Source organism: Myxocyprinus asiaticus, chromosome 33 (assembly GCF_019703515.2).
Source record: "Myxocyprinus asiaticus isolate MX2 ecotype Aquarium Trade chromosome 33, UBuf_Myxa_2, whole genome shotgun sequence".
NCBI lineage: Eukaryota > Metazoa > Chordata > Actinopteri > Cypriniformes > Catostomidae > Myxocyprinus > Myxocyprinus asiaticus.
In genome coordinates this window covers 40,944,748-40,960,626 of record NC_059376.1, presented here as the reverse complement: position 1 = coordinate 40,960,626, position 15,879 = coordinate 40,944,748, and the positions used below count along the sequence as shown (strand labels likewise).

The following is a 15,879-nucleotide window of genomic DNA, read 5'->3' as shown; positions in this document are numbered from 1 at the left end:
TTAAAGTGTAACACACAACACTCACATGGTTGTGCATATAAACAAATGTTGCGTTTAAAAGATCATATAGAGTCTAAATGAGTGTCATTAACAGCTATAGGAATACAAAATGAGTTCACATGGTAGTTGATGCACTTTTAACTTCACTTATAGAAGTCGCCGGTTTGATTATGTATTTCGGACTGTCTGATCGACTGTAAATAGTTTTGATCTTGGTGAGGTAAAGAGCTTTTTGCAGTTATGGCCTGTAATGATGATGTCTGGCAGATAGCAGGACGCCGCAAAGGAGCTGCCCGAAGAGGAAAACCACCCTCAAATCCAAAACCAGACTCTTCCCAGATCCATGACTCCAAACTGGACAAGCAGAGGATAATCAATGCCATGTGAGAGTCTATCCGTCATTATTGCATGTCTATGGATAGCATAGTGGTTCAAATCCAAGCACTAACACTAACACAATTCCTTGGTGTTACCAGGGTAATACCATGGTATCCTTTGAATTGCAATGGAATGGATTACCATGTAAATACTTTTATAAAATTCTTGACATCCCTGTGATGCATTTTGTATCTCTTCTTCACAGGAATGACCTGAGAGGAGAAAACTTCTGTCTGGAATGGAGAGGTGACTCAGTTTTTCATACATGTTGAACCACTATTTCAGCTTAACTACAATAACTACTAGGGATTCACCTATTTATCGGCCAGTTATTGACCAAATGAAAACCATTGGCATATCGGTTACAAGCATGAAAACAGCGAGATAAAAAAAAAACAATGATTTATTTATAATTTTGCAGATTTATTGCATTGAATAAATTGTACTATATATTTTTCTGTGTAATTTAAACAAGCACCTATCAAAATAAATCAGAAAAAAGCATGTCGAATGTGCATAATATGAATGCATTTGTACTGGTGTCAAATGTGAGTTTAATTGTTTAAAATGCATGTTTTCATAAATATATTTTAAGAGTTTTTATCTTGTATTTATCTTTCGTTGTGGCTCTCAGAATTTTGGCCTGTCTTGTGTTCAACAGATCCAATCCATGTTTAATGTAAATTATTTATTGTAACAGTAAAAAAAGCTTCTTTTCTACATTTTTAAAGCGTAATTCCTAAGTAAAACAGTGATCTGATGACAAAATTAGGTAAGTGGTAAAATATCGGTATTGGCCTTTAGGATTATTATTTTTAATTGGTATCTGCCAAAAAATGTCATATTCCACATTCCCTTCTCCCACAAACAGATCTGCTGTCAGAGCGTCTTCTTTCCAATGCTTCAGCATCCTCTGAGAAAATTAAAAACGTGTCTCCTCAACAGTGTGTGTGTTACGGTTTGGGTAACTTTGCCTCTTGTGTATCTGCCCGATACCAACTTGCAATGTTGTTACTGCTTCTAGATACACTCCAGGTAAACAAACACACACATACTCACTGTATTTTCAGAATTTTTTTCAATTAAATATCGATATTGTGGTCCAAATAAGATCAACCTTCCTTAACCGCTCTCTCTTTTTGTTCTCTTATAGATTCCAGTGGGCAGTTGTTGTGTGTATGATCCTGTGTTTTCTGTGTCAGAGTGTGACGCTCTCAGAGAGTTCGGCTTCACTGTGCTCACTGAGAATGAGGTGGATCACACATCTACTGTCATTAAAATATTTAATTTGTTCTCTGCGGGAGGCCTGGGTAGCTCAGCGAGTATTGACGCTGACTACCACCCCTGGAGTCGCGAGTTCGAATCCAGGGTGTGCTGAGTGTCTCCAGCCAGGTCTCCTAAGCAACCAAATTGGCCTGGTTGCTAGGGAGGGTAGAGTCACATGGGGTAACCTCCTCGTGGTCGTGATTAGTGGTTCTCGCTCTCAATGGGGGGCGTGGTAAATTGTGTGTGGATCGTGGAGAGTAGCATGAGCCTCCACATGCTGAGTCTCCGCAGTGTCATGCACAACGAGCCACGTGATAAGATGCGCGGATTGGCGGTCTCAGAAGCGGAGGCAACTGAGACTTGTCCTCCGCCATCCGGATTGAGGTGAGTAATCGCGCCACCACAAGGACCTACTAAGTAGTGGGAAATGGGCATTCCAAATTGGGAGAAAAGGGGACTAACAGTAGATGTCTGATAATTGGGAAGCATTGTTTTATTTTTCTTTCTGGTGGCATACTCATCAGGAGGGGAAACGAGCGGTGTGTGAACCGACCCTGTTCTACTTGATGCATTGTGGGAAGGCTCTATATAACAACCTACTGTGGAGAAACTGGTCGCCACGGGCACTGCCAAATATTATTATCATTGGCAACAGTTTTCATGGCATTCAAGAAAGGTAGATGCCTTAAGTCATTCGGGTATCATATCTCTTGTAAATCATCAATCGCAAACTCAGTTCTTAATGCTTTATGCACAGTGCTTTTTTAATTATTTATTTTTATTTGTTTAGGATGCTTCAGAGAGAGTTTCAGGGAGACTACAGCTTCCTTTCAAATGTATCCTTTAAATCTAACGTTACACTTTTAGCTTAAAAATGTATGTATTTTTGTTTAGAGATGAATTCCAACACAACGTAAAGGGAGAATATATACAGGTACTGCAATCTATTGATTTTAGATATGGCTGTTCACGCAGAACACAAATAACTAATGTTGCATGTATACACCGATCAGCAACAACATTAAAACCACCTGCCTAATATTGTGTAGGTCCCCCTCATGCCGCCAAAACAGCGCCAACCCGCAATACTCAAACCAGCCCGTCTGGCACCAACAAACATCCATGCGATTATCTAATCAGCCAATCATGTGGCAGCAGTGCCTAAAGTCATGCAGATACAGGTCAGGAGCTTCAGTTAATGTTCACATCAACCATCAGAATGGGGAAAAAATGTGATCAATGATTTGGACCGTGGCATGATTGTTGGTGCCAGACAGGCTGGTTTGAGTATTTCTGTAACTGCTGATCTTCTGGGATTTTCACACACAACAGTCTCTAGAATTTACTCAGAATGGTGCCCAAAACAAAAAAACATCCAGTGAGTGGCAGTTCTGTGGATGGAAATATCTTGTTGATGAGAGAGGTCAACAGAGAATGGTCAGACTGGTTCGAACTGACAAAGTCTACAGTAACTCAGATAACCGCTCTGTACAATTGTGGTGAGAAGAATATCATCTCTGAATGCTGTTCTGAGATGCGAGTTGGTGCTGTTTTGGTGGCACGAGGGGGACCTACACAATATTAGGCAGGTGCTTTTAATGTTGTGGCTGTTCAGTGTATAACCAAGTAATATGAAATTGCTTTATCTCTTTCTTGCTGAATATTTTCCTCTTGAGACTGAGAATTTAGAATTTCAGAGGATCTGAAGGTCATGCTTTAAATGTGATTGTTGGAGTCTTACAGGTATTTTTCCCTCATAAGAATGTTACAGCCCTTGACTCAGCTGTTGTTTTAGGTGATAAGTGTGTGCGATGAGACGTCTCTGCCCTGCTCACCGCGCTTCCTGGATGTGTTTAATGACACTGCGCTCATTCGGTTCCCTCCTGAAAATCTGAACAAACTAGAAGACACCACGTGGATTGAACCTTTAGAACCGCTGTACCAACACTGCAAAGATCTCGAGATCATCCAGAGAAAGAAATGCTGCTGAGGAATAAACTGTCACTACTTTAAACATGTAACAAGATTGCTGTTGATTATTTGTTACACTTTAAGGCGAATATAATTTCCAGTTTCTTATATACACCGATCAGCCACAACATTAAAACCACCTGCCTAATATTGTGTAGATCCCCCTCGTGCCGCCAAAACAGCGCCAACCCACATCTCAGTATAGCATTCAGAGATGATATTCTTCTTGTACAGAGCAGTTATCTGAGTTACCGTAGACTTTGACCAGACTGGTTAGAACTGACATTCTCTGTTGACCTCCCTCATCAACAAGGCATTTACAAAAGTCCCTGGTTCATTTGTGCATGATTCATAAGGTCTTGTTATTCTAGAGGGAAGTAAAAAAAAAAAAAAAAAAAAAAAAAAACCTCTGAAACAATGCCAAGTAGGCAGGGAAAACAACATTAACCAATTGGGAAATCCCAGTCAAATTCTAATGGATGAATTCAAGTCTCGCCCTACATTATTTCCTATTGAATATTCAGTTTTGCTGTGAAATGTGTAACATTACAGAAGCTAAATGTGTTGCTAGTGCAAATGAGTTAAAAGCGACAAGTTTCATGTGTAACAGACATTCACACGCAGAAACGGGACTTTGGTCAAACATTTTATTGGATTCATTTCATATTTCCTCTCGTGTTATATGTTAAAAAAAACCACTCAATTTGGGCGGTCATACAGTCATGTTTATGTCTGTCAAAGTATTTGAAAGAACTGAAAATCTCACTTTCTGAGATCTTATTATTTCTCACTGAACATCTCACTCTGTCTCCACCCGTTTCTCCAAATCTCCTTCGCTCACAACACACTCTTTACCATTTACCACAGCTGATTCTGACTGTGCTTCATTTGATGACAACATAATGCAAGATGATTTTGATTGGCTTTCAGTTGGGACACATTTGGAGATGTCTGACCGATGTTCTTCATCATCGCTTTTGTTTTGTGTGCCACAATCTCTGTTATGCATGTGGGACTCGATCTCGCCATTCATGTTTGAGTGGTCCGACTTCTCTGAAGCATCGGCAGCTTCTTTCGTCTGTTCCCCATTGGACGTGGCATCCCCAGTAACTTCTCCGTTACTGGCTTGCGGCTCTGAAGCTTCGTTCTCATTGATTGATTCAGAGCTCTCCGATTTGGTCTTTTCAGCTTCTTCTGCTGCTTTCCGCTCTTTCAGTTTCTCTTTGAACTCCATTATTCTCGTGCTTAAACAACAATAATGAAATACAATCATTCAGGTGTTTGCATTATCTACAAATGCATCATCATTAGGTGCACACAGAGTGATTTAATATTAATACAAAAAATATTAATATTTTATTTATTTTTGGGGGATTTTTTTCCAAATTTGGAATGCCCAATTCCCAATGTGCTTTTAAGTCCTTGTGGTCGCGTAGCGATTCGCCTCAGTCCGGATGGCGGAGGACGAATCCCAGTTGCCTCCACGTCTGAGACCGTCAACCTGCGTTGCCACCGGGCCAATTTGGTTGCTTAGGAGATCTGGCTGGAGTCACTCAGCACACCCTGGGATTCGAACTAGTAAAAGACGCTGGCTCAGCGAGTATTGACGCTGGCTACCACCACTGGAGTTCGCTAGTTCGAATCCCAGGGCATGCTGAGTGACTCCAGCCAGGTCTCCTAAGCAACCAAATTGGCCCGGTTGCTAGGGAGGGTAGAGTCACATGGGGTAACCTCCTCGTGGTCACTATAATGTGGTTCGTTCTCGGTGGGGCGCGTGGTGAGTTGAGCATGGATGCCGCGGTGGATGGCGTGAAGCCTCCACACGCGCTATGTCTCCATGGTGACGCGCTCAACAAGACACGTGATAAGATACGCGGGTTGATGGTCTCAGACGCAGAGGCAACTGGGATTCATCCTCCACCACCCGGATTGAGGCGAATCACTACGTGACCACAAGGACTTAAAAGCACATTGGGAATTCCAAATTGGGAGAAAAAAAAAAAATCCACAAAATATATATATTTTTAAATATATGAATTATTAATTATATGAATTCATATTAATATAAAATATATAATATTTTATTAAAATATTATTATTATTATTAAATATATAATAAGAATATAGCAATAAATATTTCTTATCAGCCATGAAACTCGAATTTTCATATTACAAAACATTCTCATTACTGTCATGGAAAATATCATTATATATTTTTTACATTACGGTAATATTTGTTGCACAGACTTTATGCTGATTAAAATAAAAAAAAATAATTGTATTACAGTAATGACAATCACCAATTAGATCATGTAAATAAATAATAATAATAAAATTGAAAACATACATAATTACAATAATTTCATGAAAACATCAAAATTCCTAAATGCTCTAAAAGCATAAAATTGATGTTTCTTATAAAATATGGGGGTTATTCTTGGAATTTATAAATAATCAAGACTTGCCGTCAGAATAAAAAGACAAATGTAATTAAATGTTTTGTCATTATTGTGCAAAAAATTTGTTTTTACACATTTTTCTGCAAAAAAAAAAACAAACAGATAAATATGTATAAAAAAAATCTTAAATTTTTTTAAAAATAGGCTTAATTTTCTTAAAGTATATTTTCTTTTGATTTCGGGGTGAAATGTGACCTGGACATGTTTTTGTTAGATTCACGCTAGTAAAATCCTCTTACCTGTATGAAGTCTTCAGTATGCCATTGACCAGAGCAAGTTGTTCCAATGTAGTGTCCAGAGAGGGAACCAAACTCTGTAGACATAAAAGAGAGCTAAAGTTCAGTAAAAATCGTTTGCAAGTCCTCAAGCTTTTGCTTAAAACACAGCGGTTTCAAACTGCGCTTGCCTCAGGCAGCGTATCAGAAAGCTCCACGCCTCCCTGACGAATTGACCGCTCCACACGTACAGCCTGCTGGGTAATATTTCTTAGGAAGTCTGAGCTGCATTTGGTTTGTGGATGATTTTCACCCCACTGCATTACAAACACAAGCGAGCTCAGAACACCATTATACTTGAAATTTACAAACATTCAAAATCTTGAATGAGTCTGACCTTGTCCTGGAAGATGCTGTGAGCTTCTTTCTCATGGTTCATCCCTCCTCTGTAGTCACCAGTTACACACAGTCTCTGAGCCAGCAGATGGTGACTGCAAGTCAAACAAAAAAAAAAAAAAAAAAGACCTCTAATTACTCAATTTATGTCACATACAATAAAATGTACTGGTTTGATTTGAGTTTGATTACTCTGTTCCAAATCCAAGTAAGCTACCTCAGCGTCTACATAGGCAGCATCCTAACTGCAATGAAACCTATTTAGGGTTCCAAATGTTCTTAAATGGGCAACAACTCAGTTAATGCTTACTTGTGCATCACACAAAGAGAAATTGCTTATTTTGTTATTACTTGGATATATCAATACTTCTAGGACGGAACAAAAATGTATTTACATTTAGAACATACATTTGTGTCTATGATGCTTACACATGTTGCCTAGATAAGCAGCTCACCAGAGTTTGCAACAGAGCCTTAGTAAATTTGTTTTAAAACTGACACAGTGCATAAAAAACACAGTGATCCTGTGCGAAACACTGAAAAGCAGTGAGACGCAGTGCAACGGTCAAAGACGTCTTTCTGATGCACGTTTACATAGGGAAAACACTGAAAATGGGACGGATAGAAAACTGCACTTGGTGTGTATGATTGCTATACAATTCCATCGATATTTTGTTAATGCTTCGAGCATGTTGTCTTACGTCAGAGCTGTTGTCAGGTCTGTTTCTCCTCTGAAAGAGCCATTGAGTTTCAGTGCATTCTGTATGTACCGTAGGGACTGCTCTCCTTGAAGAACCAATCCTAGAGAAGCCTGCGAGATAATGAGAGGTTAAGTGAATAACATCATACAAATATTTCTATCTCTGATTACTCGATCAGTGATTATGGTTAGTCTGTCTCAAGACGGCATACCCTCAGATGATCTGATGCATATTGCACACATTCTAATCTAAAGAGTCTCATTAAAAGCTAAACATCTTGGGGGGAAATTGTTGGCATATTTAGTTTGGAATAATCTTTTATCATTATTTATAAAAAATTAAAAAAAAAAGAAGTAAAACAACTTTGTTTTGAAATATTAATGTTTGAAAAACTTTTGTCCACCAAATCAAAGTGTAACCAACATGCAGGTAGCCAATTCTGTTGTCATGTGACAATAAAACAGACCTTGAAAGTTTTAAAACATTTCAGACATTCTGACAATTTTATGAAAAGGCTAATTTTGTTTTGTTGGAGAAATCCTAAGAACACTTCTTGATATTCGAGACTCAAAAATGTATAATATTTGTAAAAATGTGTGTGTGCGTGTGTGTATACACACACACACACACACACACACACACACACACACACACACACACACACACACACACACACACACACACACACACACACACACACACACACACACACACACACACACACACACACACACACAGGCAGCCAAAAGTTTGGAATAATGTACAGATTTTGCTGTTTCTGAAGGAAATTGGTACTTTAATTCACCAAAGTGCCATTCAACTGATCACAAAGAATAGTCAGGACATTACTGATGTAAAAAAACAGCACCATCACTATTTGAAAAAAGTCATTTTAGATCAAATCTAGACAGCAGCCATCACTCCAACACCTTATCCTTGAGTAATCATGATAAATTGCTAATTTGGTACTAGAAAATCACTTGTCATTATATCAGACACAGTTGAAAGCTGTTTGGTTCGTTAAATGAAGATTAACATTGTCTTTGTGTTTGTTTTTAGTTGCAACAGTATGCAATATACTGGCATGTCTTAAGGTCAATATTAGATCAAAAATGGCAAAAAAAGAAACAGCTTTCTCTAGAAACTCATCAGTCAATCATTGTTTTGAGGAATGAAGGCTATACAATGCTTGAAATTGCCAAAAAACTGAAGATTTCATACAAAGGTGTACACTACAGTCTTCAAAGACAAAGAACAACTGGCTCTAACAAGGACAGAAAGAGATGTGGAAGACCAGATGTACAAATAAACAAGAGGATAAGTACATCAGAGTCTCTAGTTTGAGAAATAGACACCTCACATGTCCGCAGCTGACAGCTTCATTGAATTCTACCCGCTCAACACCAGTTTCATGTACAACAGTAAAGAGAAGACTCAGGGGTGCAGGCCTTATGGGAAGAATTGCAAAGAAAAAGCCACTTTTGAAACAGAAAAACAAAAAGAAAATGTTAGAGTGGGCAAAGAAACACAGACATTGGACAACAGATAATTGGAAAAGAGTGTTATGGATCTTAACCCCATTGAGCTTTTGTGGGATCAGCTAGACTGTAAAGTGCGTGAGAAGTGCCCGACAAGACAGCCACATCTATGGCAAGTGCTACAGGAAGTGTGGGGTGAAATGTCACCTGAGTATCTGGACAAACTGACAGCTAGAATAACAAAGATCTGCAAAGCTGTCATTGCTGCACGTGGAGGATTTTTTGATGAGAAATCTTTGAAGTAGTTTAAGAATAAAAGTACCAATTTCTTTCCATAAGAGCAAAATCTGGACATTATTCCAAACTTTTGGCTGCCAGTGTGTGTTATATATTACATTATATATATATTATACACACACACACACACACAGTCTGTGTGTGCGCTTTTTACCTTGAAAAATATGTTTGAAAACCTTTTGAAATAAGTACACTAGTGTGTTCAAGGAGCTTAAAACCTTTTACTTGATAGTTACATCACATTACATTTTTAAAGCCATTTAGTCAATTTTATGTAGAAGCTATAAATGTTTTTCCAAAATTTATGAAACAAACATGGACACAAAGAATGCATTTCTAAACTTGACAGGTGTGTCTAAAAGAATTCTCATTTTTATCACCTCAGACAACCTTATTTGTCAATGATTCATTTCTGTTTTCGGTGTTGTGTCAAATTATTTTCATTGCTCTTAGAAAGACACAAGAAATGTTTTACTATGCACATTTTATAGTATTGGTCCAGTGTTCTCAATACAGCCATTTGCAGAGACTTCCGCTGCATTATTCACATTCTGGTCTATTATTGTGGGATTATCTCTTCCAGAAAAATCCTCCCCTAAACGGTACTTAAAAACAATCAATCCACCAGATGGTTTCTTCCTATCTAAAAGGGCGGCTCTTGGCCAGAGTAAGGACCAGAATTTGGGCCATTTAGTCAAAGGTTTGCTACTTGGGTCCGAGGTAAAAGATGCTTACATCTATGACTGCAGTGTAAGGATGATCTGCTCCATGAACCGTCAACAGAAGAACTTTGGCACGATACAGGCAGCGCTGAGCCAGAGCGGTTTCCCCTCCAGCAAACAGATAGACTGCCAAAAGTACCTGGAACGAGAGCGCAGATTGCATCAGATGATGATTATTTCACTGCATTTTCATAAGTAGGTTTGTGTTCTGTTAAAACATCACTCACGTATTGCTGAATGGTGTTGGGATGGTCAAAGCCCAGAACTCTTTCGCTGATGACCACGACCCTCAGCTGCACGCTACGTGCCTACAGAGAGAGAAATTCTAGTTTTTCAACTTATTCAGAGAACAGTCAAAATTTTGGGAGTGTCCAACACGTTAAAGTAATGTTACGGGTTCAATACATGTGAAGCTCATTCGACAGCATTTGTGGCATAATGTTGATTACCAAAAAAAAATATTTTGATATGTCCCTCACTTATATATATATAAAAAAACGGTTACAGTGAGGCACTTACAATGGAAGTGAATGGGGCCAGTCCATAAACTTTTTTTTTTTTTTTTTTTTAAGTCCTCGTGGTGGCGTAGTGACTCGCCTCAATCCGGGTGGCGGAGGATGAATCTCAGTTGCCTCCGCGTCTGAGACCGTCAATCCGTGCATCTTATCACGTGTCTTGTTGAGCACGCGCTCAACAAGACATGGAGACCTAGCGCATGTGGAGGCTTCATGCTATTCTCCGCGGCATCCACGCACAACTCACCACACGCCCCATTGAGAGCGACCACAAGGAGTTTAACCCATGTGACTCTACCCTCCCAAGCAACCGGGCCAATTTGGTTGCTTAGGAGACCTGGCTGGAGTCACTCAGCATGCCCTGGATTCAAACTCACGATTTCAGGTGTGGTAGTCAGCGTCAATACACGCTGAGCTACCCAGGCCCCCCATAAAACCACTTTCTAACCTTATCTGTGTAACGTTATATCCAATATTACAACTTAGTTGTGATGACAACATAATGCCTTTAAACCCTGTAATCCAGTAAATGCTGTAACACTAGAAAAATCCATGACTTTTATCATGCTAAAATCATATTAACACATATAATGTTGTCTTGTAGCTATACTTTTGAAACAGTGTGCATTTTAGCCAGCCTGATCTCATGAACATTACGTGACCGTGGCAACTGTTTTGCAAAACGAAATTACGTGCTGCATTACATGATTCGCTGCAGTTTCCCAGTAAAATGTCCAGCAGGGGGCACCAAAAGAGTGAAATGGTTTTGTTATCAGACAGGGTTTTTAAAGCTGAATGTTAGATGGATCTACTGTTCATTTCACCAGGAAACTACGACTAAACGTAGAATGTGGCACGTATAGTAACATTCATTCTATCAGACTAGGTTGATTTGAGCGTTTATTGACTGGCCCCATTGACTTTAAATGTAAGCACCTCACTGTAACTGATTTAATTTTTTTTTAAATAAAAGAGGGATGAGAAAATTATTTACGTGGTTACTGTGGTAATCAACATTACATCACAAATGCTGTCAAGTAAGCGTAACATGTATTGAACCCAGAATATTCCTTCTATTAAAGGAATAGTTCCCCCAAATATTCATGCTTGCGCATACTCAAACCTTGCGCCTCAAGACTTGTAAAGCCGCATCCAACCTTGCGGATTTTCACGTGTCTCGTAACCAATTGAGATGCACCATGTTTGAAAGTACACAAGCACGAATGAGATTTGAAAGCTACAGTGGAAGGTGCTTTTTCCATGTCTTCTGATGCCATATGTGAACCAAAGCTGATTTCATTTTTTGGTCCGTTTCTCACACAAAGCTATCGTATGGCTTCAGAAGCCACTGACTCATGGGACAGCAAAGCTTCTCTTCAGGATGCATCCTGCATAGATAGTACACAAACCTCCGCAGCATGGCCCTGTAAATAGGCCACTTTTGCCAGGAGACTAAGACAATGGCAGGCTTCAGGGTGAAGGTCATCACACACACGACCGAAGAGATACGACGCTTCTTTCAGCTGCTCGTACGCCTGCTCCAATAACCCTGCAGGGAGAAAATGACATCGTAAAACAAATCTGCTCATATGAGACTCAATTATAAACTTTACTACCTTTTCCATAGTTACCTTTCTGAAGGCTGTGCTGAGCTGCCTGGAACATCCGTGTGGCATCGGTTGTTGTCATGGTGATGTGCTTGATGACAGGCAGAATGTTGAGCACGTCATCGGGAGAGATAGGCGCTTTGTTACGGTTGTCAAGAACATATTCTCTGAGACGGAGCTGTCAGACACATTCATATGCAGACCAGTTAAAAGGGGTTTCTCCATGATACAAGTCATAGTACTTACAACATACAAATCAATGAGTTAATGAGGATCTCGATGTGATTTCTGATTTTGAGAAATAATTTTAGAGTCAGATTGAATTGCTATGATTTGTGAAATAGTTCACCCAATTCATTGAAAAGAACCGTCTCAAATGAATGATTCGCTCACAAATCTGACATAACCATGCCAAGCAAGTTTTACTCTAAACGAAAAAGAAAAATCTCTTTCAATTGAATATTTTAGAGCAGGGGTCAGCAACCTTTTTGACATGGAGTGCCATTTTTTATTTTCCTGGCCAATGGCTGTGCTTTAAAGCTTTAATTCCATGACTTTAAAGATTAAGTTTTTAATAATTTCCATAACCTTTCCAAGAATTTAAAGATTTGATTAATTTCCATTACTTTTCCATGACTATAAAGATTATTCAATTTCATGACATTTCTATGACTGTAAAGATTTAATTCCCATGACTATTCCATGACTTTAATGATTTTACTGATTTCCAAGACTTGTCCAGGCCTGAAAAACACCATTTTAAAATTCCCTGATATTTCCATGTTTTCCACATCTCTGCTTAAAGAATTTCCTGTTCTCAGTTTTATCGTAATAAATTCTTAAAATATAAACTATAAAAAAAAAAACTTTGAATTGTACAATGAACTGTCAAAAGGATACACATATATTTTTATAATTATTTTGGCCATGACAACCGAAAGATACTGTTTTAGTATAGTGATGGTAATACCGTGGTACTTGTCCAAAAAAAACATGGTAATACTATTTCACTTTTTCTAGTGCAATCCAATATCCAAACAAACATGTTAAATACATTTTTAAACTATATTTTTAGAATTGAAATACTGAATAATTAATTTAGTGTAACATCAATGATTTTTGATCATCCATTACACATTGTTTGGAGGTTCAATTAAGATCATTCTAGTTACGTATAGTTGTTAAACCCAATACCTGAATGCCAGTCTTCAAGCATATCTCCCTCAACAAGGATATCTTCTGGAGTCCGTACTGCTCTACCAGATAGTCCATATTTGATCTGTAAGAAAATGTTGGGATTATTCACACACTACTACTGAGTGAAACACATAAGACACATGTTAAGAATAAAGGAATAATTCACCCTCATGTCATTACAAACCCACATGTTCATCATACAAAATGATCAGATGCTTTTAGGCACTTTAATGTGAGTCACTATCAACTGCTATTGAATGGGAATCAGCAAAATCGCAACATTCTTTAAAATCTCATTTTATGTTCCGCAGAAGAAAGTCATACGGTTTTGGAACGACTTGAAGGTGAATAAATAATGACTGAATTTTCATTTTTGGGTGAACTGTTCCTTTAATAGGTTTAAGAATTGTAGCTCTTGGAGTAGACTGGACAATTGTCCCTCACCCTAGTCCTTCTTTAAGTCTGTAGGTCTCCTGAGCATCTTGACAGATCACACTCCACAGTTCATTCCCACTGAGTGCACTCCAGGCGGTGCTATCCGAAGCCCCTCCCCCTCCACGACCACGCCTCCTGGAACGTTTCTTAGACTCCTCCCCATTGGCTGCTGAACTGAAGTTGGGAACCAATAAGCAGCAGAGGAAATGGCTTGCTGCTGCAGACAAGTTAGATGTCTCCACCCCCTAAACAACACAGCAGAAGAAATGCAAACCATTTAAAGGGATAGTTCACTCAAAACTGTCTCCTTTGTTTATACAGAAGTAAGCCTTACAGGTTTGGAACAAAATGAGGGTGATTAAATGATGTCAGAATCTTCCCTTTAAGTCAAAATAAAACTACTTTTGTTTATAGATCAACTAAATAAAATGAAATACCTGAATGTAGCCATTGAAGAACCTTTGTGCGCAGCGCACTACAATCTCAGCAAACGCCAACCTCTGAAAAAGAGAAACAGCAATATACGATTAATGACACTTCAAATGATAAAGTGATGATTTTAAATTCTAATTCTCACAATAAAATCAATGGACCCTTTCCACATTTGCAGGTTTGGTATGATGAAGAAAAATATAGTGGGGTAAACTTCTATAGCGGTGAATGGGAGACCACAGCAAATTTTTTTTTTTTAGTGTTCCCATTTGCTCAAACAGCACAAGAAAATATCCACTATTACATTTCCACGACTTTCGAAAAGAGGAAAAAAATAAAAGGGCAGAAGAAAAATAGCCAAATTTACTCTCATTTGAAACCCCATCGCATTTTAATTAAAGGGATATGAATGGTGACCAAAACTTTGAAGCTCCAAAAAGCATATAAAGGCAGCATAAAAGTAATCCATATGACTACAGTGGTTAAATCCATGTCTTCTGAAGCGATATGATAGGTGTGGGTGAGAAACGGATCAATATTTAAGTCCTTTTTTACTATAAATCTCCACGTTCACTTTCTTCCTTTGTTTTTGCCGATTCGCCACCTTCTGGGGAGGTGGGAGAATTTAATAGTGAAAAAGGACTTAAAAATGTTCCCGTTTCTCACCACACCTATATCACTTCTGAAGACATGGATTAAACCACTGGAGCCTTATGGATTACTTTTATGCTGCCTTTGTGCTTTTTGGAGCTTTACAATTTTGGTCACCATTCACTTGCAATGTATGGACCAACAAAGCTGAGATATTCTTCTAAAAATCTTCATTTGTGTTCTGCTGAAGAAAGAAAGTCATACACATCTGGGATGGAATGAGGGTGAGTAAATGTTGAGAGAATTTTCATTTTTGGGGTGAACTGTCCCTTTAATGGCAGGGTAATATAACACATAGAACAAATTTATAAAGTTTCAACTAAATAGCTAGATTACGCTGATAAATAAGGAGGAGATTCATCAGCACAGGCTGTAAAAAGGGTCCATTATTAAAATTACCGTGATGTGCCTTAGTTGATGTTTGAGATTTGATTGGCTGATGGTCAAGATCAGGTGTCCTAGATAGCGCAAGTTTATTCCCTTCTGATGAAGGGCTTGTCGTAACGTAGCACCATCCATGGGCACATCAGAGCCCTGAACGCAGTCATTCATCTGAAAGCGCAAACTGACACTTTAATACACTGTTTCTCCCATGCATAAAAACATACACAAACACTGACTGAACACACTCACAAATGCTGGTATTTGGTCGTTAATGATGAAAGACGCGGCTTCCTTCAGTAATCTCTTCTGTAGCGCCACGGCATCACTTTCGGAGCTGGGAAACTGCACGCCTACTCGAAGAGAGACAAAACAATATTTAAGGTCTCAAACAAAAAAGCTATAATAGTCATTATGTACAGCTGTAGAAACGGATGATTTCTATTAGAGATCTTCTGTTAAAGAAAATCTAGTGAGACAGCATTTTAGGGCGAGTCTCATGAAACCTGTCAAGAAAATATCCTGGCCCTATTTTACTACCAAATCAAAAGAAACAAAACTAATTACATTTTGCATATAGAAAATGAAGCCTGTTTTTAGTGCCATTATGATTTTTTACATTGTGACATTATTTTCATGGCAGTTATGCATTTTACCCCCTCCCCCCAATTCTCATTACCGCAATGTGAAAAAAAAAATAATATTATTTTAATTGTAAAAACATTTTATTTACACGTCATAGTCGTAGACTATGCCTTACTTGATTTTGATAAAAAAA

At 38.5% G+C, this 15,879-nt stretch overlaps 2 protein-coding genes across 5 annotated transcripts in view; one reads left to right on the top strand and one right to left on the bottom strand.

The window, feature by feature from the left end:
* Nucleotides 1-4,021, top strand: srrd (SRR1 domain containing). Its single transcript, XM_051668307.1, has 7 exons — nt 1-383; nt 584-624; nt 1,250-1,413; nt 1,532-1,630; nt 2,169-2,320; nt 2,435-2,480; nt 3,440-4,021. The coding sequence occupies exons 1-7, from the start codon at nt 241-243 to the stop codon at nt 3,632-3,634; spliced, it is 840 nt and encodes a 279-aa protein (XP_051524267.1). The 5' UTR covers nt 1-240; the 3' UTR covers nt 3,635-4,021.
* Nucleotides 4,007-15,879, bottom strand: part of si:ch211-166a6.5 (clustered mitochondria protein homolog) — a 28,782-nt gene continuing 16,909 nt past the window's right edge. For 3 of the 4 annotated variants that reach the window (XM_051668239.1, XM_051668242.1, XM_051668240.1), the window contains exons 13-26: nt 15,354-15,454; nt 15,120-15,272; nt 14,075-14,137; nt 13,647-13,882; nt 13,200-13,284; nt 12,030-12,183; nt 11,808-11,947; nt 10,111-10,191; nt 9,897-10,022; nt 7,387-7,496; nt 6,687-6,780; nt 6,481-6,606; nt 6,314-6,387; nt 4,007-4,859 (exon numbers count right to left, since the gene is read on the bottom strand). In XM_051668239.1, coding sequence (XP_051524199.1) covers nt 4,415-4,859; nt 6,314-6,387; nt 6,481-6,606; nt 6,687-6,780; nt 7,387-7,496; nt 9,897-10,022; nt 10,111-10,191; nt 11,808-11,947; nt 12,030-12,183; nt 13,200-13,284; nt 13,647-13,882; nt 14,075-14,137; nt 15,120-15,272; nt 15,354-15,454 — 1,988 coding nt within the window. In that variant the 3' untranslated portion in view covers nt 4,007-4,414. The remainder of the gene's footprint in view (nt 4,860-6,313; nt 6,388-6,480; nt 6,607-6,686; nt 6,781-7,386; nt 7,497-9,896; nt 10,023-10,110; nt 10,192-11,807; nt 11,948-12,029; nt 12,184-13,199; nt 13,285-13,646; nt 13,883-14,074; nt 14,138-15,119; nt 15,273-15,353; nt 15,455-15,879) is intronic. The other variant, XM_051668243.1, reaches the window with a different exon arrangement.

Excerpts from the sequence above, each read along its gene's own strand:
- srrd (XM_051668307.1), top strand. The coding sequence starts at position 241 with ATGGCCTGTAATGATGATGTCTGGCAGATAGCAGGACGCCGCAAAGGA. Across the intron at positions 384-583 it reads CAGAGGATAATCAATGCCAT|GAATGACCTGAGAGGAGAAA; the intron begins GTGAGAGTCTAT and ends TCTTCTTCACAG. Across the intron at positions 2,481-3,439 it reads ACTACAGCTTCCTTTCAAAT|GTGATAAGTGTGTGCGATGA; the intron begins GTATCCTTTAAA and ends CTGTTGTTTTAG.